Source organism: Ornithorhynchus anatinus, chromosome 13 (genome assembly GCF_004115215.2).
Source record: "Ornithorhynchus anatinus isolate Pmale09 chromosome 13, mOrnAna1.pri.v4, whole genome shotgun sequence".
In the NCBI taxonomy this organism is placed as follows: Eukaryota; Metazoa; Chordata; class Mammalia; order Monotremata; family Ornithorhynchidae; genus Ornithorhynchus; species Ornithorhynchus anatinus.
Genome location: NC_041740.1, coordinates 39,494,992 through 39,520,611, shown reverse-complemented (window position 1 = coordinate 39,520,611; position 25,620 = coordinate 39,494,992). Strand labels below are relative to the sequence as shown.

Genomic DNA, 25,620 nt, shown 5'->3' with positions numbered 1-25,620 from the left:
CTCGAACCCATGACCTCGGACTCCCAAGCCCGGGCTCTCCCCACTGAGCCACGCAGCTTCTCTATGAATAAATTCGAGAAGCAGCGTGGCTCAATGGACAGAGCCCGGGCTTGGGAGTCCGAGGTCATGGGTTCGAATTCCAGCTCTGACCCTTGGCAGCTGGGTGACTGTGGGCGAGTCACTTCACTGGGCCTCAGTGACCTCATCCGGAAAATGGGGGTGAAGACTGGGAGCCCTCCGTGGGACTACCTTCATTCATTCATTCATTCACTCAATAGTATTGATTGAGAGCTTACTATGTGCAGAGCACTGGACTAAGCGCTTGGAATGGACAAATCGGTAACAGAGACACCTGATCGAGACCCCTCCCTGGTTCTCGATCGGTCAGTGGTATCTGAACGTCAGCCGTGGCGTTGGGTACTTTCCCCAGTGCTTAGTACAGCGCTCTGCGTAAGGAGATGATAGACGATGGCAGGGAGGGATTGTCTGGGGGGCGAAAGTCGAACGGCAAGAGTCCCAGCCCATGTGAGAGGACGCAGGGTGTACTTTGAGCTCCTCGTCCGTGCTTTCCTGACACCTCGTCCCGAGGGGCCAGAGTGCAACTCGAGCTCGTTCATCATTCTTCCACGCGAGAAGCAGCGTGGCTCCGTGGAAAGAGCACGGGCTTTGGAGTCAGGGCTCATGAGTTCGAATCCCAGCTCTGCCACTTGTCGGCTGTGTGACTGTGGGCGAGTCACTTCACTTCTCTGGGCCTCAGTTCCCTCATCTGTCAAATGGGGATGAAGACTGTGAGCCCCACGTGGGACAACCTGATTCCCCTATGTCTACCCCAGCGCTTAGAACAGTGCTCGGCACATAGTAAGCGCTTAACAAATACCTACATTATTATTATTATTATTTATTGAACGCTCCCGACTACTGAGACCGTTACAGGACGGGAGGGAGGGGGCGGACGAAGTGCGCAGGCGCGGTGGCTACTGGCAGAGAGGGGCGGTGCTGACGAAGTGCGCAGGCGCGGTGGCTACTGGAGGGAAAGGGCGGTGTGGAGGAAGTGCGCAGGCGCGGTGGGCACCGGAGAGAAGGGGCGGTGCGGACGAAGTGCGCAGGCGCGGGCGAAGCCGAAGGGGCTTTAAACCCTCCTGACCACGGGAGGGGCGGTGCGGAGGAAGTGCGCAGGCGCGGTGGCTACTGGAGGGAAAGGGCGGTGTGGAGGAAGTGCGCAGGCGCGGTGGGCACCGGAGAGAAGGGGCGGTGCGGAGGAAGTGCGCAGGCGCGGGCGAAGCCGAGGGAGCTTTAAACCCTCCTGACCACGGGCGGGGCGGGGCGGGGCGGAGGAAGTGCGCAGGCGCGGTGGGTACCGGAGGGGAGGGGTGGTGCGGGCGAAGTGCGCAGGCGCGGGGGCGGTTTTGTTGCGCAGGCGCGGCGAGGGCGGTGGGGCCGGGGCAGGACCGGTCGACCGGTGTCCGTCCGCGACCGGGACCGGGACGAAGACCGACGGCCTTGCCGGGAGGACGGGCTTCCCCCCCAACTCCAAGGTGTGACCTAGCAACCCTTCCTGGGAGCGCACCTCCTCCAGGAGGCCTTCCCATACTCTGCCCCTCCCCCCCCCCATAGATCAATAATCGTAGATCAATAGGTCTATAGTTACGATCCTCTTGATCGGTTTTGCTGCCTCCCTCGTTGCTTTGCTGCCTGGCTCCCCCCTCTTCGAGCCCGTGGGGCCGGGATGGTCCCTCTCTGCCTCCTTCCGAGCGCTTAGTCCAGTGCTTGGCACCCACCGAGCGCTCCATAAATGCGATCGAATGAATGGATGAATGAACGAATGGATGAATGAATGAATGGCCTCCACCCCCTCCCTCTGCTCACCCCCCCCCCCAGCACTAGTCTGTTGCCTAATTAATAATAATAATGTATTTGTTAAGCGCTTACTATGTGCAGAGCACTGTTCTAAGCGCTGGGGTAGACGCAGGGGAATCAGTTTGTCCCACGTGGGGCTCACACTCTCCATCCCCATTCTCCAGATGAGGTCACTGAGGCCCAGAGAAGTGAAGTGACTTAAGGAGCGTTTAAGGGGTGCAGAGCACTATCCTAAACGCTTGGGCAGTACAATTAGAGAAGCAGCGTGGCTCCGTGGGAAGAGCCCGGGCTTGGGAGTCAGAGGTCGTGGGTTCTAATCCCGGCTCCGCCACTTGTCTGCTGTGTGACCTTGGGCAAGTCACTTCACTTCTCTGGGCCTCAGTGACCTCATCCGGAAGAGTGGGGATTAAACAGTGTGAGCCCCACATGGGACAGTCTGATGACCCTGTATCTCTCCCAGCGCTTAGAACACATAGTGCACATAGTGAGCGCTGAACCCATACCGTCATTATTATTATTATGAGAAGCAGCTTGGTTCAGTGGAAAGGACCCGGGCTTGGGAGTCAGAGGTCATGGGTTCGAATCCCGGCTCCGCCACTAGTCAGCTGTGGGCCTGTGGGCAAGTCACTTCTCTGGGCCTCAGTCACCTCCTCTGTAAAATGGGGACGAAGACCGGGAGCCTCCCGTGGGACCGCCTGATGACCCTGTATCTCCCCCGGCGCTTAGAACAGTGCTCCGCACAGAGGAAGCGCTTCACAGATACCAACGTTATTATTATTATCAGGGGCCACCTGGAGCGAGATTAGAGAAGCAGCGTGGCTCAGGGGAAAGAGCACGGGCTTTGGAGTCAGAGGTCATGGGTTCGAATGCCGGCTCGGCCACTTGTCAGCTGTGTGACTTTGGGCGAGTCACTGAACTTCTCGGGGCCTCAGTGACCTCATCTGTAAAATGGGGATGAAGACCGGGAGCCCCGCGGGCGACAACCTGATTCCCCCGTGTCTACCCCAGCGCTTAGAACGGTGCTCGGCACATAGTGAGCGCTTCACAGATACCAACATTATTATTACCGAACCCCCAGTTTTGTCTAGGAGGGAACCGAGGCCCGGAGAAACGAAGCGACTTGGCCGAAGTGACACAGCAGACAAGCGGCAGAGCCGGGATTAGAACCCGGGAGCTCTGACTCCCAGACCTTTCCGCTCGGGCATGCCGCTTCCCGTCCTGTTTGAGGGGAAGATGAGTCAGGGGTGAAGTGCGGGGAGGGAGGCAACCCAGTGAGGAAGCGGTATTTGTGGGGAGGAAGTGTGATGGGAGTGAATCGCTGGTATCTATTGGGCGATTACCGTGTGCAGAGCAGTGTACTGAACGCTTGGGAGAGGACACTTCCTGCCTACAGTGAGCTTTCGGTCTAGAGGAAGTGAAAGGGTGACTGGGGGAACGGGGAGGTTGGAAAGTAAGGGGAACAAGGCGTGCTCTCTAACCAATTATTTTTGAGCGGGGGGGGGGGGGAGGGAAGAAGTGAGAATTTTTTTTTATTTAGTGCTATTTAAGTGCTTACCATGTGCCAGACACAGTTCTGAGTAGAATGGAGGTCCGCGTCCCCCGTGGGGCTCACGGTCTAAAATCCCCGTTTTACGGGCGAGGGAACGGAGGCGCAGAGAAGGGCAGTGACTTGCCCGAGGTAATAAGGGTGGCATTTGTTCAGCGCTTACTATGGGCTGTTCTAAGCGCTGGGGGAGCTACAAGGTAATCAGGTCGTCCCACGTGAGGCTCCCAGTCTTCATCCCCATTTGACGGATGAGGGAACTGAGGCCCAGAGAAGTGAAGTGACGCGCCCCCAGTCACACAGCTGACGAGTGGCAGCGTGGAGATTCGAACCCATGACCTCTGACTCCCAAGCCCGGGCTCTTTCCACTGAGCCACGCTGCTTCTCTTTACACGGCAGACACGTGGCGGGGCGGGGATTAGAACCCAGGTCCCTCTGGCTCGCAGGGGAGGGCACTTTTCCATTAGGCCACGCTGTTTCTCACACCGTGGGCCGGGACTGTAGCATCGGCTTTTGGACCGGGCCCCCGCCCCACCGAAGATCTGGACTGGGATCCCCTAAATCTTTCACTCCCCCCCCCCCCCCATATGCCACTTTAAATCTCCAAAATCATCAATCACACAGTGGTACTGTGCGCTTACTCGGTGCAGAGCACTGTCCTAAGCGCTGGGGAGAGTACCTTCCCTGCCCACCACCAGCTTACAGTCCAGAGATCAGGTTGGATCCCCAAATGGGTCCACCTGATCGAGACCCCTCCCTGGTTCTCGGTCGGTCAGTGGTATTTGAACGTCAGCCGTGGCGTTGGGTACTTTCCCCAGTGCTTAGTACAGCGCTCTGCGTAAGGAGATGATAGACGATGGCAGGGAGGGATTGTCTGGGGGGCGAAAGTCGAACGGCAAGAGTCCCAGCCCATGTGAGAGGACGCAGGGTGTACTTTGAGCTCCTCGTCCGTGCTTTCCTGACACCTCGTCCCGAGGGGCCAGAGTGCAACTCGAGCTCGTTCAATCCTATTTATTGAGCGCTTACCGTGGGCCAAGCACTGTACTATTTTTAGGAGGGCCCAAGAGAAAAATAAGCGGACACATTCCCTGCGGGCTCTAAAGATCTAGTCGACCGGCGGGGTTTTGAGCATTTACTGGGTGCCGAGCTTGAGTACGGTACAGCGGAGCTGGGGGACGAGTTCGCTGCCCACAAGGAGCTTCCGGTCTACGGGGGTGATCGGAATGGCCATAAATTACGGACGGGGCTGGTTCCCAGGGCCGGGCTCTATCCATTAGGTCTTGCTGCTTCTCTTAGGCGCTTAGTACAGCGGTCTGCACAAAGTACATGCTCAGTGTTACTGTGTTTTTTGATGGGGGGGGCCTTTAAAGGCCACGTGAATGGGGTCTGCCTGGCGTGTATGTTTTGAGACCGTTTTGGAAGAGTCTCACTCTGTCCAACCTGATTCTCTTCAGCTATCCCAGCGCTTAGTCCAGCACCCGGCATAGAGTAAATGCTTAACAAATGCCATTTTAAAAAGAAGAATTGGTAGGCAAGTTCCCTGCCCACCACGAGCACACGCAAAAACCACGTGAAGAGCGTGTGGTGAGAGCCTCGTGGCCAGGGAATGTGTTGTGCCGCTCTGTCTTCCTCTAGCGCTTAGTACAGTGGAGTGCTTACAGCAGGCGCCCGATAAATAGCACGACTGCTATTCTGCAGGCTCCGTTGGGTGGGTGAGTTCTCAGGCATGCGCAGGGAAGGACTGCCCTCCACCTGGAAAACTGTCCTGTGCCGAATTGCAGCCAAAAGGACTTGGAACAAAACCCCCTGATCCTTACCCGGCTAACGAGGTCAGTTTGGGAAGACTACGTGTGGATTCCTCGGAAGTGTTTCGGGGCAGGATTAGCCCGAGAACACCCTCCCTCTTCCCTCCGGCCCCCGTGGCCATCGCCTGCCATCAGCACGAAGCCTCTCCTCAGCATCTCGTGCGCTCCGCAGATCGTCCGGGTAACACACGAGATCCTCTCGGTGGGAACCTCCGTTTCTTCCGCTGCTCCTAGACGGGATCCGTTAGGGCCCCGTGAGTCAAAAATCTCTCCAGATTGTTTTGACGTGGCTACAAGGCTCAGACTTGCTTGCCTTCCAACTCCCCCGTGCATCAATTTGCTTTCTAACTTGCTCTTATCGCCGCAAATGAAGGCGTTGGTGTCTGAGGAGGGCTTCTGAGATCCTTGGACTAGAAATCAAGATTGCTTTAGTTATAGTAGGGATATTTCCAACTTTCTGGCTCTAGTTCTTTTCCAGTTTGTGTTCTCTCTCTCTCTCGCTCGCTTCTCCTCCCCTCCCTCGCTCCCCCCAACTCACGTGAGGGTCTGACCATCCTACCTTGGGCCTTTTTCCTGTTTTAACGGTTTCTGCCAAGCCCTTACTCTCCGCCAGGCACTGTACTAAACGCCGGGGTAGATTTAAGCTCCTCAGGTTGGACAGCGTCCCTGTCCCACATAGGGTTCGCAGTCTAGGTAGGAAGGAGTAGGATTTAATCCCCATCTTGCCGATGAGTAAATCCGCGGCGCGGAGGAGTGACATGCCCAAGGTCACACAGCAGGCAGGCGTGCCCGGGATTAGAACCCGGGTCCTCTGCCTCCCAGGCCCGTGCTTCCAGTGCCAGATATTGCAGTGTGCGCTAGGATCGATACCGGATAATGAGGTTGGACCCAATCCCCCTCCCAAATGGGGCGCCCAGTCTTAATTGATTGGCCGAGCCTACGCACGTGCTCCCCATTAGACCGGGAATTGGGTTAATGGCTATTGCCTGTTCCTCGAGTAAGAAGATACACGGGCCTGGGAGTCAGAAGGACCTGGGTTCTAACCCCGGCTCCGCCACCCGTCCGCTGTGTGACGCGGGGCAAGTCACTTCACCTCTCCGGGCCTCGGTTCCCCTCTCTGTAAACTGGGGATTGAGACTGTAAATCCTAGGTGGGTTAGGGACTGTGTCCCACCCGATTATCTTGTATCCATCCCAGCGCTTAGAACCGAGCCAGGCACAGGGTAGGTGCTTAACGAATACCATTTTTTTTTTAAATGAAAAAAGGCGGGGTGGGGCGCTTGGGAGGAAGAACACGTGTCCGTCAGAAGCGGGACCTCTGCCCGCAGAGGGATTTCTGAGCGTCTGAAGGCCCCGTGGTCCCTGCCCCGACGCGAGCCCTTCTGGGTGCCCGGAATCCTCCTATCTGAAAGGAAGGGTGGTGCCTCCCTTCAACTGGGTCCCCCTTCCTCCCCTCCCCCCCCCCCGTCACCAGCTGATAAGGGCTCCCACGGCCGGTTTTTGTCGGCTGACCGGCTGGAGGAGTCCCTCCCCTCTCCCCCCACGATCGGGCATCCTAACCCTGATGCGTTAGACTCTCCCGACCTCAAAGACCACCAGCCGCGGTGCCCCCAGGAAGAAGGGGAGAGAAGAGAACCCAGGAGAACAATTAAAGGTAGTTAGTGAGCGCTTACGACGTGCAGAGCACCGTACCGAGCGCTTGGGAGGGTCCAGTACCAAAGAATTAGCAGACGCAAGCCGACGGTCCGGAAGGGGGGGGCCGACATTAATGTGCACGTACAAGTGATTGACGAAATCGAATTGAGAGACGTGTCCGCGTCTCTGTCGGCCCCAGGATCTCGCGGCCGCCCGGGGACACCCCCCGCCTCTCGCGGCTTGGCACCCTGAAGCGCGCAGAGGCCGCCGCCGGGATCGACGGGTCGCCCCGGGTCCACCCCGATCGCGGGAACGAGCTCCGGTAAGCGTGACCCCAACCCACACCCTCCACCCCAGCCCCTTCCCCAGAGGGATGATTGGGGGGCGCAAACCTGGTAAAGCAGGGCGGCGTAATGGAAAGAGCCCGGGCCCGGGAGTCAGACGACCTGGGTTCTAATCCCGGCTCCGCGGGTCACTTCACTGGGTCTCAGCTTCCTCGACTGTAAAATGGGGAGCCGATAGCCGTTCTCCCCCGTACTTAAAGTGAGAGCCCCACGTGGGACGGGGACTGTGTCCAACCTGATTGCCTCGTGTCTGTCATAAAGGCCGTAATATATAAAAACAGTCCCTCAGATTCCCCATCGGCGAATGTAAAACGGGGATAAAATCCCTTTTTGGCTGAGAGCCCCATGTGGGACTGCGATTGGTTCTGATCTCATCAGTGGTTTGGATTGCCCCAGTTTAATGTCCTTAACTCTGCCCTGAGAAGCAGCCTGGTCTAGCGGGTAGAACGGGGCCTGGGAGTCAGAAGGATCTGAGTTCTAGTCCCGGCTCTGCCACGGGTCTCCTCTGTGAACTTGGGCGAGTCACGTAACTTCCAAGTGCGTCGGTTGCCTCATCTGTAAAACGGGGGCGAAGACCGTGGGCCCCATGTGGGACAGGGACGGTGGCCAAAATCCAGTGAGGTCTCCAGTTGGAGAGCGAAGAAAGTGAATAAAAAGAAATGACCGTGAGAATCGTGGTATTTAAGCGCTTACTATGGGCCAAACACTGTACTAAGCGCTGGAGAAGATGGAAGACGATCAGGTCCCACGCGGGGCTCACCGCCTAAGGAGGGAGAACAAGTATTGAATCCCCATTCTGCGGATGAGGGAACCGAGGCGCGGAGAAGCGAAGTGGCCTGCCCAGGCTCCCTCAGCGGGGAGGTCGCGGAGCCGGGATTAGAACCCAGGTCGTCCCGGGCCCGGGGTCCTTCCACTGGGCCTCCTGGCGACAGTCTCCTGAGCGGACCCCGTAGACTTGGGCCCGGGATTGTCCTCGTGTGATGATTCTCGCTAGGGGTTTGCCGAGGTCATCGGTCAGGTGTGGATCTGGAAACCCGAAAGCATAAATAATAATGGCGAGGGATTCATAGCAATAAAATATAAAGTCCTTGAGAGCGGGGAACGTGGATCCAGACTGTAAGCTTTCTGAAGGCCGGGGACGTGGGCCCGCTAGCTTTTTGCGCTTGGTGCTGTGCTTTGTATACAGTAGGTGCTCAGCCAATATTTCTGTTACTGTTGTATTATCCCATCCTTTCTCGGCCATTTAGCACACTGCCTAAATAGGCACTCAGTTAGTGCCGCTGACTGATAGCTGCCCTCCAAGATCCTAACCTGTTTTCTCGCTTTTCAGAGAGTCCGCATTGGTTTCTGTCACAGAATTGTCCGTATCCGAGTAGGAAACTCCTGTTGGGAGGCGATCCGTCAGTAGCGGGCGTTTGAGCAATAGTAATCGTGGCATTTAAGCGCGTGCTAAGCGCCGGGGTGCGTACGAGCCAATTGGGCTAAGCACAGTCCCTGTCCCAGGCGGGACATTCAGACTCAATCCCCATTTTACAGACGGAGTAACTGAGGGATGGAGAAATCGTCTGCCCAAGATCTCACAGCAGACAAGTGGCGGAGCCAGGATTAGAACCCGTGACCTTCCAACTCCCAAGCCTGTGCTCTGTCCTCTACACCAGGCTGTGTCTCACTGTTCCGTGCTCCCTCTCGGCGTACTGAGCCCTTGAGAGAGTTCATTAGAATCAGTGGGTAGGATCCCTCGAGGAGTTTAAAATCCAGAGAGAGCATTTCAAACATTTATAAAGTATTTAAACTCGCGATTCCTGGCTTCTCCTGCCAGAGCATTACTCGTTTTCATTTCCTCTCTTGCCGGTTACACCCGAGAGCTGGAAAAGTTCCATATTTCACAATGCGTGGAAAGCGTACTGATTTTTTTAACTTGTTACTTTGGTAAATGAGTCCTCTGAAATCAAGTGAGGCGTCCAGGTGGAGGGTGAATAAAAAGAACCAATAATAAAGATAATTGTCCTATTTAGAATAATGGTATTTGTTAAGCGCTTACCATGTGCAGAGCACAGTTCTGAGCATGGGGGTAGATAATAATAATGGCGGTATTTGTTAAGCGCTTACTGTGTGCAGAGCACTGTTCTAAGCGCTGGGGGAGATACAGGGGAATCAGGTCGTCCCACGTGAGGCTCACGGTTAATCCCCATTTTACAGATGAGGGAACTGAGGCCCAGAAAAGCGAAGTGACTCGCCCACAGTCACACAGCTGACAAGTGGCAGAGCCTGGATTTGAACCCATGACCTCGGACTCCCAAGCCCATGTTCTTTCCACTGAGCCACCCTGCTTCTCTATTATTATCTATTTATTAAGCACTTACTAAACGCCAAGCACTGGGCTCAGCGCTGGGGTAGATAGAAGATGATCGGGTCGGACCCGGTCCCACATGGGGCTTACATTCAAAGTATTCTGAACGTTTTATTAAAAAGGACCTTTCTGCAGCGCGACGGATCCCTGCCCGAGCGTTTCAGATCGGTTCGGTCAGTTTCCGATGACCCCGCTCGGTAGAAAAACAGCTTTTCTCCTAAAGCAAGTCAGTATGTGGAAATGAGTGAACGTTCCCGGCCTTCGTGTCCCCTTGGTTCGAGGACACGGGTGTGAGAAGCAGCGTGGCTCAGTGGAAAGAGCCTGGGCTTCGGAGTCAGAGGTCATGAGTTCGACTCCCGGCTCTGCCACTTGTCAGCTGTGTGACTGTGGGCGAGTCACTTCGCTTCTCTGGGCCTCGGTTCCCTCATCTGTAAAATGGGGATTAACCGTGAGCCTCACGTGGGACGACCTGATTCCCCTGTATCTCCCCCAGCGCTTAGAACAGTGCTCTGCACATAAGTAAGCGCTTAACAAATACCAACATTATTATTATTATTATTGAGGAGCTCTGCCGAAGTGTCTCGGAGTCAAAGACCTTCCCTCCTTCGGTTTTCTGTCTTCCTTCCTCCCCTTCACGCCCCCATCAAGGGGAGACACCGTCCTCCTATTCAAAAAGCAGAATAATCCCCAAATTCCTGGCAGCAAACTTAAATCGGGGAGAATTCTTGTCAGGGTTGACCGATCGGAAAGGTCACAGAGTTGAGCTCCAAGAAAGCACAGGGCAGCGAAGCATTCATCCAGTTGTAATAATAATAATAATGTTATCTGTATGTGCAGAGCACTGTTCTAAGCACTGGGATAGATACAGGGTCATCAGTTGTATTTATTGAGCACTTACTGTGCGCAGAGCGCTGTACTAAGCGCTTGGGAGAGGACAGCGTAGCAACCGACAACATTCCCGGCCCACGGGGAGCTCCCAGTCTAGACGGGGAGACAGACGTGAATATAAATAAAAAGATGAATTATAGATATATGCATAATAAATATACATAAGCAGATCTGACCCAGCCCAGGTTTTAAAAATTATTATTATCGTACCCGTTAAGCTCTTACAAGCATAGTTGTTATGCACTTGCAATGTGCCAAGCACTGTTCTGAGCTCTAGGATAGATACAATTAGTCCGAGTTGACGCACTGCCAGCCTCGCATGGGGTGCACGTTCTGTGTAGGGGGGAGTAGGATTTAATTGCCCTTATAGAGATGAGGAAACTGAGGCCCAGAGAAGTGAAATGGCTTGCCCAAGGTCCTACAGCAAGCATGAGGACCCAGGCCCGTGTTGTTCCCGTTAGGCCTTGCTGCTTCACCGCGCCGTTTCTACCGGGGTTCGCTCCGATTCCGAGACGGTGACTACCTGGAATCTACCCCAGTGCTTAGAACAGTGCTTTACGAGACGGAGCCTGGCTTAACGGCAAGAGCCCGGGCTTGGGAGTCAGAGGTCAGGGGTTCGAATCCCGGCTCCGCCACCCGCCAGCCGTGTGATTCCGGGCAAGTCGCTTCACTTCTCTCCTCCTTGGCTCCCTCATCCGTAAAATGGGGATGAAGACCGTGAGCCCCCCGTGGGGACCGCCTGATGACCTCGTATCCACCCCAGCGCTGAGAACAGTGCTTGGCGCGTAGTAAGCGCTTAACAAATACCGTCGTCATCGTCATTATTATTAAATCAGTCGTGTTTATTGGGTGCTTACTGTGTGCAGGGCACTGCATTAAGCACCGTAGAACGGAGTCGCCAAGACCCCGTCCCCCGGGTCGAGTTCCTCAAGGGGTCACAAGCCCCAGATGTGGAGCCCGAAGCCACTAGGACAGCGGGGTTAGTAACGGGCGAAGAATTTGTTTTTCCAAGACCAAAGATGCGGAGTTAGGGAAAATCCGCCCCGGACAGCCAAGTGCCCTTCCCACCGAAGCTCTGGGAGGAAAGGAATGCTGGAAAGGGTTGAGGAAAGTGTTAGTATCCTTTCTCCGCCGCGGCAGGGTCGCGGCGGGTCCTCAGATACTCATCACTGCTGGCTTAAAACCAAAGACCGAAGAACTCTCCGGTTCATTTTCATTTGCGTCCAGTGTGTTGATGGTTTAAGGTGGTCACGTGTCTGAGGGCTAGTAGATGATTGTGCAAGGTTTTTGGCTCCCGGCTTCAGTGGATTCTCCTATCTCTTATTTATTTTTTAATGACCTCTGTTAAGCCCTTACTACGTGCCGGGCACCGTGCTGAGCGCTAGGGTAGATCGAAGCTAATCAGGTTGGACCCAGCCCCCGTCCCACGCGGGACTCCCGGTCTTCGTGCCCATTTTTCAGATGAGGTCCCTGAGGCCCAGAAGGGACTTGCCGGAGGTCCCACGGCGGGCAAGTGGTTAGAATCTTTTGCAACAGCCAGGCTGAGGAAGTGGTGAGCGAAAATTGCTACAACATTTTGGGGCTTGAGTGCTCCATCAACACAGACACTCAGAAGGCAGAAATCGAACCCAAACTCCAAAGCTATCCTGTCTTTTGTTTTCTTTTTTCTTGTTTCCCCCCCATCCCTAGCTCCCTCTTTGTTTTCCATCCCACTTGAACCCCTGGAGCTGGTTTGTGTGTGTGTGTGTGTTTGCGGGGGTGGGGTCTCTGTGTCTTGTTTTTTGTTTTTTTAATGCTATTTTTTAAGTGCTTACTATGTGTCTGGCCCTCTCCTAAGTGCTGGGGTTGACACAAGCTCATCGGATCAGACACCGCGCGGCTCAGGGGAAAGAGCCCGGGCTCGGGAGTCAGACGTCGTGGGTTCTAATCCCGGCTCCTCCGCTTGCCAGCTGTGTGGCTTTGGGCCAGTCGCTTCCCTTCCCTGGGCCTCGGTTACCTCGTCTGTTAAATGGGGATTAAAAACTGGGAGCCCCACGTGGGACAACCGGATCACCTCGGATCCCCCCCCCAGCGCTTAGAACGGTGCTTTGCTAATAACAGATACCACCGTTATTATCGTTACCCAGTCCCTGCCCCACACGGGACTCAGTCTTCATCCCCATTTTCCAGATGAGGGACCCGAGGTCCGGAGAAGTGACCTGCCCACACTCTCACGGGGCACAAGCGGCGGAGCCGGGATTAGAACCCGGGCCCTCCGACTCTCCGCCTGGGCTCTATCCGTTAGGTGGCTCCGCTCCGACAGAACGGCCGCTGTTTCTGATCCAGACGATCCAAGAGCTGACCCTCCTTCTTTCCTTTATGGCGTCGTCCCTCGGGGAAGTTTCTCCGGGTGCAGGGCCCCCTAAGAGTCCCCGAGGCCCTGAGCCCTCCGGGCGGACCGGGTCCGTCGGGAGACCGGACGGGGCAGCTGGGCGGGGAGGACTTTCCTGCACTTCTTGTCTGGCAGCCCGAAAGCTCGCCTCCCCTAGCTTGAATTTCCGGTCTCGGGTGACCTGTTGACCCAGTCGGGGAGGACGGAGGCGAAACAGATTGACCGACGGACTGCATCACTCTCCGGGGAATCCTTTAGGGAGGCAGTGTGGCCCGATGGATAGAGCAGAGGCCTGGGAGCCAGCGTTTGGACAAGTCGCTTCACCTCTCTCAGCCTCAGTTCCCTCATCTGCAAAGTGGGGATTCCGACTTGAACCCCACAGGGGACGGGGCCTGGGTCCAAGCTGATTGGTCGTATCTTCCCCGGAGCTTAGTACAGAGTAAGCACTTCGTGTTAAAAGAAAAGAAAAAAACCCGTGCGACTTCAGCTCGAGAACCCGGCCAGGACTGCGGCGGCGCTTTTCGGGTGTCGTCGTCTCTGTTGCTGTTTGGGTGGGGTCAGCAGAGAAGTTGGGAAGGGAGCGTCCTGTGAGGCTAGGAAGTTGCTGAATCCCTCACCTCCTTAACGTCCTCTTACCCGTGAAGAGTAATAATAATAAATAACGGTATTTGTTAAGCACTTACTATGTGCCAAACACTGTTCTAAGCACCTGGCGGGGGGATACGAGGTCATCGGGTTGTCCCACGTGGGGCTCACAGTCTTAATCCCGGGTCCGCCGCTTGTCAGCTGTGTCACTTAACTTCTCTATGCCTCAGTTACCTCATCTGGCAAATGGGGATTAATGATAATCATAATAATGCTGGCATTTGTTAAGCGCTTACTATGTGCCGAGCACTGTTCTAAGCGCTGGGGTGGATACAGGGGAATCAGGTTGTCCCCCGTAGGGCTCGCAGTCTTCATCCCCATTTCCCAGACGAGGTAACTGAGGCCCAGAGAAGTTGTGACTCGCCCAAAGTCCCCCAGCTGACAAGCGGCGGAGCCGAGCTGAGAGCTCACGTCCTCTGCCGCCCAAGCCCGTGCGCTTTCCACCGGGCCACCCTGCTTCCCGTAGCCACCGTGCGCGTCTCTGTCTTCCTATAGAGTCCCAGTTCCACTTGCGTAGGCCGAGGGCCAAGAATTTGGATCCGCCATGGACGACCTGTCGGCAGAAGAGATCCAGCTGAGGGCTCATCAGGTGACGGATGAGGTGAGCGCTTTGGAGTGCGTCTCGATCCGTCTCGTCGTTGGAGACGCTCCTCCTTCCTTTCGGGCCGAGGCGTTGGAGGTGGGGCGGGAAGCCGACGTACCTGCCCGTTGGCACCTCTTATTTTGTCTTTCTAGTCGCTGGAAAGTACTAGAAGAATCCTGGGACTGGCCATTGAGGTAAGGAAGTGATTTCGATTGTTTGGTTTGTTGGGAGACATCCTAGCGACCAGTATTCTCGAATAGGGCACCGTCTGAAACACGGGTTTCCCAGGTCTCCTGATTCGGAGAACATTCCCACGGTCCTTCCGTATCTGGGTTTAAAAGCGTCGGGCCGTAACATTTATGTATTTGTATATGATGGGTTGTTTTTGTTTGGTTTTTCTTTTCCTCCAGTCCCAGGATACGGGGATCAAGACCATCACTATGCTGGATGAGCAAGGGGGTGAGTTGGAAGCCGGAGTTCTCAATTTCACTCTGCCCAAGCCTTACAGTAGCCTGGGGTGGTTTTCCCAGGACCCAGAGAGCTCTCCGCGGGTGAGCTAGAAAGAAGATGAATCTTTACTTCTCTTCCTCTCCGCCGCAGACCGGGCTTGTATGAGAATCTGTCGTCCTTGGCGGAGCCATACGGCAGACCCCAGGGGTTCGTGCGTTCAGCCAATCGGTCGTACTTATTGAGCGCTGTCTGTGTGCAAAGCACTTTACCAAGCACTTAGAAGAGTATAACAATAAACAGATTCCCGGCCCACGGCGAGCTCACAGTTTAGAGGAGGGGATCGGGGGGAGCCTGTGAAAAGCCCAGGAACCTCAAGCCGATTATTCACTGAAGTCTCCGGCTCATCAATACGTCAACCTCCCCGCGGCTTTTGAGGTGACGGCTCTAAATCAAACGAGCGATTACAGTTGGTGATCTCAGCCCAAACGGGGGACTCTTAAAATGCCAGAGTTTTCCTAATGATAAAATGGGAATTCCCTCCTACTCGGACCGAGGGACGGGGCCCGCCTCCGACCCGATTAACTTGTATCGGCCCCTGCGGTTAGAACGGTGCCCGACATAGTAGGCGCTTCACGGATGCCACAGGCGGGAAGAAAACCAGCAGGCTAGAAATACGACCCAGCGGAAATCCCCAGCGGGGCCCCCGAAACGTCGCACTGAAATGTGTCACCGTCCTCCCTGCCCCCCCCCCCCCCCCCGCCCAAATTCCTGTAGAAAAACTGAACCGCATCGAAGAAGGCATGGACCAGATCAACAAAGACATGAGGGAGGCCGAGAAGACCCTGACGGAGCTCAACAAATGTTGTGGCCTTTGCGTCTGCCCGTGCAACAGGTCAGTTGGTAACTCTGGCCGCCCGCTCACGTGGCCGGCGCGGCGTCGAGCAGACGTCCCTCCCGTTCCCCCGGCAGTTTCCCGACGCCTTGCACCTGGATGAGCCAGCTCAGACTTCCAGGAGAGAGACGCGGTGTCCCTCGGGGGTGTTCCTGATTCCCTTTCCGTTCTCTCCCCATGCTTCTCCTCCTCCTCCCGCCAGTGTCCCAGTTAAGTCCCTCAGTCCCCGGAGCTTGGAGATTTTGCAGCCGAGAGTGATTAAGGTTAAGCTTTGCCCTCCGACCGGGTAATTAGAAAAAGTACGGATGACTTGAGCCGGCGTGCCTTAAACCCGTAAAACCGGGCGATCCCTTCGTCTCACTCTGGGATGGGGGTGAAGGGGGTCCCCTGCGTGGCTCAGCCTTCTTCCCGTGGGGTCCGGGAAGGCGAGACAGAGGGCGGTTTTGCGGCTAAAGCACGGGCCTGGGAATCGGAAGGGCCTGGGTTCCAATGCCGGCCCCATCCCGTCTCTGCTCTGTGACCGTGGGCAGGTCGCTTAATCTCTCTGGGCTTCAGCGACCTCAGCTGTGGAATGGGGGTTAAGGAACAGAGACAGAGGCAGTTAGACGCACCCAACCTGGGCAGTGAAACCGGAGAGGTGCCCAGCCCTCGCCTCGCATCGCCTCCCTCCCAGCCGAGGGCCCTCGGCTGCCGGATACGGGAGGGCGGAGTGGTAGCTTGTCTGACCCGGCAGTGCCAGACGGCCCTGGAGTCGGCACCACGGAAGTCCCCTAGGTTGACCCCTCGATAGAACGCAACAGGTAAAGAAGATGAGGGGAGACTTCTCCCTCTCCTCCCAGACCACCCCCCGCCTCCCTCCTCTCCTCAGGCCCCAGAGCGGACAGGCAGATGGGCTAATTTTAGAGGAGAGTCCTCTGGAGCGGGAACAGTGACAGATTGGCCTGCATTTGGGCTAAAACTGGCCTGTCAACCTGTGGGCCACAGGGAAGCAGAGGATTCCGGGAGGCTGGGCGGGACCGGAGGCGACCCTGGCACCCGGCGGCCTTAGGCGGGGCCGTCCGTTCCGGAATCCACCGGGAAGCAGAGGTTCGGCGCTGCTTGTGGGTCAGCATCCTCGTTGCCCTCACGGAAGCCGCGGCTCCCACAACGCTCCCTTTCTGCTCCCTAACCGAGAAGGCCGAGGCAACCGCCGGCACCCGACAGGTGGTCCCTACAGAGGGTGGGTAAGAGGCAGGCCCGACGCTCCCTCCGCTAGCCAGTCCCAGCGGAGCCACCTGACCCGTCGGCGTGCATTTGGAGGACTCTGGATCCTTGTTGCCTACAGGCTAAGCCGCAGGTCTGGGGCGTCGATCTTGGACTTGACGCCCTCAACACTGTGCGAGGAGGGGGGGCCCGGGAGCAGAGGCCGGAAGCAGCTTTCAGCCAACAGTTTAGGGCTTGAGAATAAACCCCAAATTAAAGGCCGGCCACCCACTCGATTCCAAGAAGCAAGAGGCTTGACTTCCCCTTCCGGCCGAGGCGGGAAGGTGGCCGAACTCCCGATTTTTTTTATCCCGTGGGGCGGCGTCTGCCCTGACTTAAATGTGGGAAAGGAAACGTGACGGAGCGGGCTGGGGGTTCGGCCGCCTGGCTTCCTCTTCCGTGGGCCTTTCGGGTCCTCGTCCGTGGGTCCACGTCGGGGCCACTCTGACTTGCCTGTTCCCGCGTGCCCTTACATCCTTCGGGGTAGTTTCTGTAGTATTTTCTGAGCGCCCCTTTCGTGCCACGTACTGGACTGAGCACTCTGCGGCCTGCCTGTGGGCGAGTGGTCGGCCTGATGATAAGCCACGTAGCAGAATCAATCGGGCGTTTACCGTGTGCAGGGCGCTGTACTAAACGCTTGGGAGAGTACAGTACAAGAGACACGCTCGCTGCCCACAACGAGCACTCTGTCTACAGGGGGAGATAGACGTTAATATAAACCCTAAGCTCCTTGAGGGCGGGGAACTTGGCTGCAGAAGGGAAGCAGCATGACCTAGTGGATAGAGCGTGGGCCTGGAAGTCAGAAGTACCTGGGTTCTGATCCCAGCTCTGCCATTTGTCTGTTTTGTGACCTTGGACGAGTCACTTCACTCCTCTGGGCCTCAGTTCCCTCATCTGGAAAATGGGGATTAAGACTCCGAATCCCATGTGGGACAGGGACTGTGTCCAATTAGCTCGTATCTACCCCAGCGCTCAGAACGGTGCTCGACACCTAGTAAGCACTTACCGGATGCCATCGTCGTCATTATTACCGACCGGATCGTAGCCTGCCCTCCCAAGCGCTCTGCACACGGGCGTTCAGTAAGTATAATAACTGATAGATAATTACGGGCTTGAACGTAAACAGAGGTTCAGACTATTCCCTTGAGGGCCCCGGGGCTCCTCCTAGGCCGGGAAGGATGTGAGCGGGAGGCAGACGCAAGACCCGAGAGGCCCTTTCCCGCCAGCTCCCGCTTCGTCCGCTTTGCGTCGGGATGCCGTGCCCACTTCCGCGGGGGTCGGGAGATCTCTCTCGGAGCGTCCAGAGGGAACGTCGACCCGGCGGGCGGGGGGGAAGCGACTAAATGCCGCGGTTTTCCCGTCTCTCTTCCCTCCGTTCAGATTCTCGGACGTTGGCCGGTTCTGGGAAAGCAGGCAGGGATACGGATGCTCTCTGTGTGGAAACCTCTAAGCCTGCTTCTGTTTTGCTGGCCCGTCCAGTCCTCTGCGCCCTTCACCCCTCTCACCTACTTCTCTCTTCTGTCTTAATCCGCTTACTAAACCGAAGACTTAACACCAGAGGCTTTAGGACGCGGACTGTCTTGAGGCCCAGTTGCCTGCTGTTAACCCGCCACCGGAAGGTGATGTTGCCAATGGCCGGATGTGCATGAGCCGTTGTGAGTGGTGACTGTGTCTTGACAACCGTGCCGTGTTGTGTGACCGGGCTGTCCCCTCTCTAAACAGATTCGACAAAGATTGTGAGTCGGGGGGGCGGGGGGGCGCCGAGTACCTCGTTCGGGCTCCTTCCCCACCCCTTCCCTCCCTCACCATCTTCTGACGTGTATTTTCTACCCCTTTCACACCGAGCAGCCCGGTGGCTAGAGCCCGGGCCCGGGACTCAGGAGGTCGTGGCTTCTAATCCCGGCTCCGCCACCCGTCCGCTGGGTGACCTCGGGCAAGACGCTTCACTTCTTTGGGCCTCAGTTACCTCGCCCGTAAAAGGGGGATATTGAGACTGAGCCCCGTGTGGGACGGGGACTGCGTCCGACCCGATCTGCTTGTGTCCACCTGAGCGTTCGGTACAGTGCCTGGCACAAAGTAAACGCTTAAGATACCACAATTATTCAGCGCTTAGGACTGTGCCTGGCACATAGTAAGCACATAGCAGATACCTTGTTGTTATTAGTAACAAATACCATTATAACTATTAAAAGAGTGCAGAAGATGGAGGGGGAAGACCAAAACCCATAGCCGTGACGCAGCATGCTTCGGAGGGAGCTTCTGTTTAACCCGTGGTGGACCTCGATATCTGGAGTTTGCTCCCGGGCGATGCAGCGTGTGAGGATGGTGTTGAGACTTTGGTGGTGACTTGAAATCCTTCCTTGGTTTGAGGGGCGGGGGGCAAGGAGCGTGGCACCCCTTATTAGCGTGGGGTGTGACGGCTGCCTTCTGAGAGTCGAAGAGGAAGAGGCCTGCCCGCCTCTTCCCTGGTGGTAACGACAAGAGGTTTTCCCCTTCCGCGTTTTGGAGGGTGGAGCCCTTTTAAGCTTGCGGGGACTCGGTGGAGAACTTCCTAAACTTCCCCAAAAGGTTTGTCGTCTCAGAATACGCCCCGCTGACTCCTCGGCCCTTTCAAAGCAACTCTCCCTTCAACCACTTCACCGGGAAGCGAGGCGCTGGGGCTCTAGGGTCGAAATCCCAACATAAATTGTCCCCTAAGGACGAGCCCGCCGGCTACCGCGGCTCGGTTGGCCCGTACTGGGAGTTTGGGGGCAACTTCCCGGTTGAGAAAGACACTCTGAGCTTATCGGGAGACGCGGGGCCTTGGCGTCGGAGGCCTCCTTCTCCCGAGGAGGGCTAATGGAGGCTAGTCAGGGGTTGGGACGACGCGGTGGGATTCGAATGGCCGTCTTCCCTCCCCTCCCATCCGTTTCCCTAAGTAGATCTGCAGGGCAGTCAGCCATTGCCCCAGAACGATCCTTGAAGTGCTCTTAGACCTGGCATCGAACGTAAGGGGACCGTTCTCAGAGGGAGCCCCGTTTAGCGATAGCTGATTGCCTGATGTTACATTAAACCAAATCAGTTGATGGTTGAAGCGTTATCATTGGTATTTATCGAGGGCTCGCCGTGCGCAGAGCACTGTACTGAGTGCTTGGAAGAGGCCAGCGAACAAGAGTTGGTAGACCCATTCCCCTCCCACGGTACTGAGCGCTTATTGCGTGCACTAAGCCAGATGTGATTCAGGATGGGGAATTCCCTAGATCCCTCTTGACCTCCCCCACCGTTTCCGGGCCGATCACGGCCTCCTCCGGAGCCAGGCCGGCGGCAGGAAGAGGGGGATACGCCGACCCTTCCGTCTTCCCGCCGCTGGTTAGCAGCGGCGGGAGATTTGGCGGGTGACCTGAGAGAGGAGCCTTTTGGATCATCGGGAGTTTCTCCCGTCGGTGCCCTCTGCCCCGCCCGCGGGTCGTCAAGACGTCCCCGCGTCCGGCTCTACCTTAGGGTAGCGATACGCTGCCGCTCCAGGCCCACCGTCGAGGTAACGATCCGGCTGACCCCGGGCCGTGAGACCGGGCGGATGAGGGGTGGGAAGAGATGTCGTAGCCCGAAGGACAAAAAAAACAACAAATCAAGCCCCCCTGCCCGGAGTTGACCCGTCCCACTTTGTCCCCCGTGTGTGTAGGACCCAGAGTTTTGAGTCCAACAAAGCCTATAAGGCCACCTGGGGCGATGGTGGGGACAACGCCGCCGACGTGGTGTCCAAGCAGCCGGGCCGGGCGACGAACGGACAGCCGCAGCAGCCGGGCGCCGGCGGCGGATACATCAAACGGTAGGTCGCTCCCTCCCAACTCCCGACGGCCGGTCCGATCCCACCCGGGCCTTCGAACGGCCGAAGAGGCGCTGGATCCCTCCGGACTGTAAGCTCGTCGGGGGCGGGGAACGTGGCTGTCGTTATACCGTACTCTCCTAAGCGCTCAGGACCTCGCTCTGCCCTCATTAAGTGTTCAATAAATCCGAATGACTGACCGATGCCACCCAATTAGGGTGGGCAGGGCCCCGGGCGGAAGTCGTAATAGCGGGTATGGTTTTTATTGAGCACCCTCCATCGTCCGTAAAATCTGGGTACTTACTGTGCGCAGGGCACGGTACTAAGCGCATGGGAGAGGACGGCGCACGGTTGGCAGACACGGTCCCCGTCCACAAGGAGCAAGCAGAATAAATACTGAATGAACGAGTGAATAAATAACATATACGTGAAAATGCTGAGGGTGGGGTGCGTGTAGGTAGGTCTGCTTCCAGTCAGCCGGAAAGCCGGGTGGCGGGGAACGGGAGGAGCCGCGGTGCCCTGGTTCTTCGTCAGAATTCTGAGTTGTCGGTAAGAGCCGGAGCTTGTGAAGGACGGGGACTGCGAAGCGGCGTGGCCTGTGGCTAGAGTCCAGGCCTGAGGGTCCTAAGGACCTTAGAACAGTGCCTGGCACGTGGTAAGCACTCAACAGATACCTTTAAAGAACAGACCTGAGTTCTAATTGTGCCACTTGTCCGCCGCGTGACCTCGGGCAAGCCGCTTCACGACGCCGTGCCTCGGTTACCTCCTCTGTAAAGTGGGGCTTAAGACCGTGAGCCCCAGTGCGGGACAGGGACCGTGTCCAACCCGAGCTTGTATCTACCCCAGCGCCCAGGTCAGTGCCTGGCACGTAGCAAGCGCTTGATAGATATCGTTAAAGCCAACAAAAAAACCCCCTGATGATCTTGGGCCTCAGCGATTTATTTCAGTGCTTGGCCCGTAGGAAGTGCTTAAATTCCACAGTTTTTTAGAGTTTTTGTGATCGCCTTTAAGGCCGGGGGGCTGGGACGCCTCTGCCGGACGTGGGGCGGGCTGACCGGGCCCGAGACCTCAAACCCTCGGAAGGCCGAACCCCCGACTCGGTTCCTCCGGTTTCAACGAGAAACAGTCGAGGCCCCTGCCGCGTTGACGGTTCTCCGTCCCCTCCGTAGAATAACCAATGATGCCCGAGAGGACGAGATGGAAGAAAACCTGACCCAGGTGGGCAGTATCTTGGGGAACCTGAAAAACATGGCCCTCGACATGGGCAACGAGATTGAGTCTCAGAACAAGCAAATAGATCGGATCACCGAAAAGGTAAGGCGGCCCGAGGGGCCTGCTTCGAGTCCGGCAGCGCTGTGCCCCCCAGGATGGGGAGCTGGCATCCCCAGGCCCCCGAATTGGGGAGCTCCAGCCTCTACCCTAGAACTTCCTGAGCCCTCACTGCCCTCTTGAGAGAAGCAGCGTAGCTCAGTGGAAAGAGCCCGGGCTTGGGAGTCAGAAGTCATGGGTTCTAATCCCGTCTCTGCCACCTGTCAGCTCGGTGACTTGGGGCAAGTCGCTTCACTTCTGTGCGCCTCAGTTACCTCATCTGTAAAATGGGGATTAAGCCCCCCGTGGGACAACCTGATTACCTTCTTTCCCCCCCCAGCGCTTAGAACAGTGCCTGGCACATAGTAAGCGCGTAACAAATACCAAGATTATTATTATTATTCAGGAGGCCGCCGGTAGTCTTACTGAAGGAACCCAGACAAGGAACTATCCTGCGTTTAGCAGGAGTTTAGCCTCCCGCTGTATCATCAGGGACCTAGATCGGTCGCTTTGAGGTAAATTTGAGTCAGCCGCTACATCTTGAGACTTGTCTGAAACCCGCCATAGAGAACCCGACATTTTATCCCGCCAACCAAGTCTGTCAGCTTGGGCAGGGAATGTTTCTGCTTCCCAAGCGCTTAGTGCTCTGCACACAGGAAGCGCTCAGTACAGTCGAGTGCACAGAGCATTCGTTCATTCAATTCATTGAGCGCTTACTTTGTGCAGAGCACTGTACTGAGCGCTTGGAATGTACAAATCGGTACAGAATGAGACAGTCCCTGCCCTTTGACGGGCTTACAGAGCAGACAAGTGGCGGAGCGAGGATTATTAAAACCCAGGTTCCCAGTCCTCTCCTTTCAGAGAGCGCGATCGGTTCCTTACCCTTCTGAGTTGAGCTCGTGTGACGTGGATCCGATTTCCTTTTTTTTTTTCCCCTTTCCCCCTCCTTTCCAGGCCGAGACCAACAAGGATCGCATCGAGCTCGCCAACACCAGAGCCAAGAAACTCATCGACAGCTAAAGGAACCGCCGGCTTCCTCCATTCTCTCTCCTGTCTCCTCTTCTCATCTCACCCTTCTCCCAGACCACCACCTTTCAGAGGTTGGGCATCTTTTTTCCCCCACCCACTCCTCTCCACGCGGTGTGGTGGATCGGCGCAGTTTCTGCTTTCGGATTTCTGTCCTTGCCCGGGTGGGGAGATTGAGCCAAGTAGGGATTCACCCCAAGAACTTTTCCCACATCATCCCGGAGCTGGAAGAGTTGCCGGAGATCTCTGGGCGGAGGCATTTGTAATGCAGCGGGGAGAGAGGTGGGTGATTGGAGGGGGTTTTTTTGGGGTTCGTTTCCGTTTTTTAAGAATCCCCTCAGTAACAACTCTGCCGGCCCTGAACCTCGGGGGCCGCTTCAGAGTCGAGGTGGACCAGGCCGCCCCCTCGGTCCGTAAGATCAGGCGTCCGCCGACTGATGTTCGAACCTGGCCGTGCCCAGCTCCTGTTTGTGGGAGACCACGGGCTTGCCCCCCGCCCTCCTTTTTCCAGCATTCTTGGAAGAGAACTTCTTTTCTCCAAGCCTGGCAAAGCTCTCAAGTCTCTCCCTCCCAGGAGCGCTGAGAGAAACCCATGACTCCCTTTCATTTTCGTCATCTCTGACGTGGTCCGGCCGGTCCCCGGTACCACCGAGAGAAGAGATCTCCAGAAGGATTCCAGCTCCCTAACTTTATTTTTATTATTATTATTTTTTTTTTGACCAAAGCCCCTCAGAACACGGGAGCCTTTCGGGTGGGATAGAACACACACGGGTTGTACGTCAAACGGTTTCTCTCTGCAGCCGGTTTTAGACGAGTCTCTCGAAACGTAGCGGCTGACGCAGACCCGGCCTCCGAGCCGAGGATTACGGCCCCCCCCCGACCTCGGGTAACAAAGCGAGGAGCGAGGCCATTTTGATCTCTCCACGGCTTCCTCCTTTTCAAGGCCCGTGGGACGGCTCGCTCTGCCACAGGCCCTCCGACCATCCGGGGTTTGAGGGAAGGCAGATGTAGTTACCTCTAGGTGAATGTGACTTGACCGTTGAAGAAAATGTGACATTTGCATTTATCGTTGTTTTTTTTTCTTCTTCACCTTTTGCTCTTGGAGCTTCTCCAGCTCCTCCTGGTTCTGAGAATCCTTCACGGTGTCACCCGAGCACCCTGCTTTGTGAGATGCTGAGCGGTGGCCACGTCATTTGTCCAGCTGTCCCCTTTATCCTACCTTCACACCCCAAGGGCGCATGCCTGGATTGGTTTCCGACAAGCCAGCGGGTACCACCTCGCCATTAAATTTTTTCTATCCGTAACCAGTGGAGTTGAGTGTTTAAAGTAGGTAAGGGTGGAGATCCCTGAGGGAGAGAGATCTTTCCCTTGGGCATTAGCTGCTCTCTTGTATAATGGAGGAGCAACCATCCGGGTCTTCTAATATATAAACTCTCCAAACTCATCTGTCTCTGAAGTATTCACCTCCTCGTCCTTTATGAGACGATCCCGGAAGCCCGGAAACGAAGCTAAATTTTCAGTTTTTTAATTTACTTTTTTTGGGGGGGAGTGGGCGGGCTGTGCTTTTGGGGTGGTTTTTTTTTTTTTTTGTTTTCCCCCTAAAAAAAAAAAACCTTCCACAAGAGTAGAGTTTATTTGAAATTAAGCCGGCTGGCAGGGGGAAAGAGAACGTGTTTGTTTACAAAAACCATGGGACATCGCTAAAGAAAGTGCAATCGAAGCGTGAGCTTTACCGAAGACTGATAAAGGGATTGAACATCTTAAATGTGAATAAACCAGTCTTTCAAGGGAAGTTTGTTTCGGGCGTTTTCTTTGCCGGGGCTTGGAGAAAAATATATAAACTAGCCTCTAGGGTTTAGAAGCCCCCAGAGCCTCCGGGAAAAGGCTCAACTGCGTAACCGAGGTCTCACCGTTAGAGAAAGAGCCGAGGTGAGAGCGTCTGGCTGTCTATGGGACTGTTAATGCAGCACCCAGATTCTGACTCAGATAACTCTAGGACTTGCTGCCTGTACTTGGTGGAGAAAATCCTCCCGAAACCCACCCCACCTTGATGGTATCTACTCCCAATGGTGTGGGGGAAAGGGGCGATTGGAAAGGAATGGAGGAGAGAGTTCGGTTCAGCCGAATTCGTTACTAAAGGACGTGCGTAGCTGGGGTGGCAAAGAGCTTTGAAAAAAATATAGAAGAACCGAGAGACCTGTGAGTCGTGGATGCGTTCACACTCGGGGCCTTCCCTCCTCAACTAGATCGTTTGGAAAAGTAAGCTTTTTAATCGCCCACTGGGGTGTAACGTGCTGGAAATGTAAGTTTGGTGAGCCATCCTGGATAGAGAACACAATTGTAGCTGGTAGAGACGCGTTCACACACGGGGCCTTCCCTCCTCAACTAGATCTTTTGGAAAAGTAAGCTTTTTAATCGCCCACTGGGGTGTGGCGTGGAGGAGATGTAAGTTTGGTGAGCCATCCTGGATAGAGAACACAAGTGTATCTGGTAGAGACCGCCTCACCTCACCAGAAACGTTGGACATAACTGTCCATGATGAGGAACAGGTCTCAGTCGGGAGGTTTTTCTTTTTTTGGTCTTAAAGGGGCTCCAGGCAATAAAAAATGCCAGCAGTTTAGGGAGGGCATAGGGCTTGTGCGGGTCAGGAATAAATGGTCTTCAAATAAAAACGTTGTACATTCCTGTGACTGCTTCATGTCAAACCCAAACCTCCCCCTCCCGCTTTATTTTCCTTCCGTTTTCTTCCATGTGGGGGACTGAAGGGAGGAAAGCTGTGCACCTGTTGGTGCTGAGGTTATGGAATTCCCATCCATTTATTTTTCCTTAGACCAGCTCAGACATCTCTCCAGAGAAAATCCCTTCAAAGAGGACAAA

The 25,620-nt window shown here is 55.8% G+C and overlaps 1 protein-coding gene across 3 annotated transcripts; it reads left to right on the top strand.

The window, feature by feature from the left end:
• Positions 1-1,428: 1,428 nt before the first annotated feature.
• On the top strand, positions 1,429-24,535 carry SNAP23 (synaptosome associated protein 23). 3 transcript variants are annotated; one of them, XR_003763859.2, is made up of 9 exons: positions 1,429-1,535; positions 13,933-14,038; positions 14,173-14,214; positions 14,431-14,479; positions 15,245-15,362; positions 20,266-20,412; positions 21,579-21,723; positions 22,672-22,817; positions 23,849-24,535. XR_003763859.2 is itself a non-coding variant. In XM_029077796.2 (9 exons), exons 3-9 carry the CDS (start codon positions 13,982-13,984, stop codon positions 22,735-22,737), a joined length of 624 nt encoding a protein of 207 aa, XP_028933629.1. In that variant the 5' UTR covers positions 1,431-1,535; positions 7,039-7,161; positions 13,933-13,981; the 3' UTR covers positions 22,738-24,535. The 3 variants fall into 3 exon arrangements, 2 of the variants coding, with proteins under 2 accessions (XP_028933628.1, XP_028933629.1); XM_029077796.2 differs by adding an exon at positions 7,039-7,161 and having other exon boundaries at positions 1,431-1,535; positions 22,672-24,535; XM_029077795.2 differs by having other exon boundaries at positions 22,672-24,535.
• The last annotated feature ends 1,085 nt before the right edge of the window (positions 24,536-25,620 follow it).

Coding starts and splice junctions, on each gene's coding strand:
- SNAP23 (XM_029077795.2), top strand. CDS start 13,982: ATGGACGACCTGTCGGCAGAAGAGATCCAGCTGAGGGCTCATCAGGTG. Junction 15,363..20,265: donor TGCGTCTGCCCGTGCAACAG/GTCAGTTGGTAA, acceptor CCGTGTGTGTAG/GACCCAGAGTTTTGAGTCCA. Junction 20,413..21,578: donor GGCGGCGGATACATCAAACG/GTAGGTCGCTCC, acceptor TCCCCTCCGTAG/AATAACCAATGATGCCCGAG.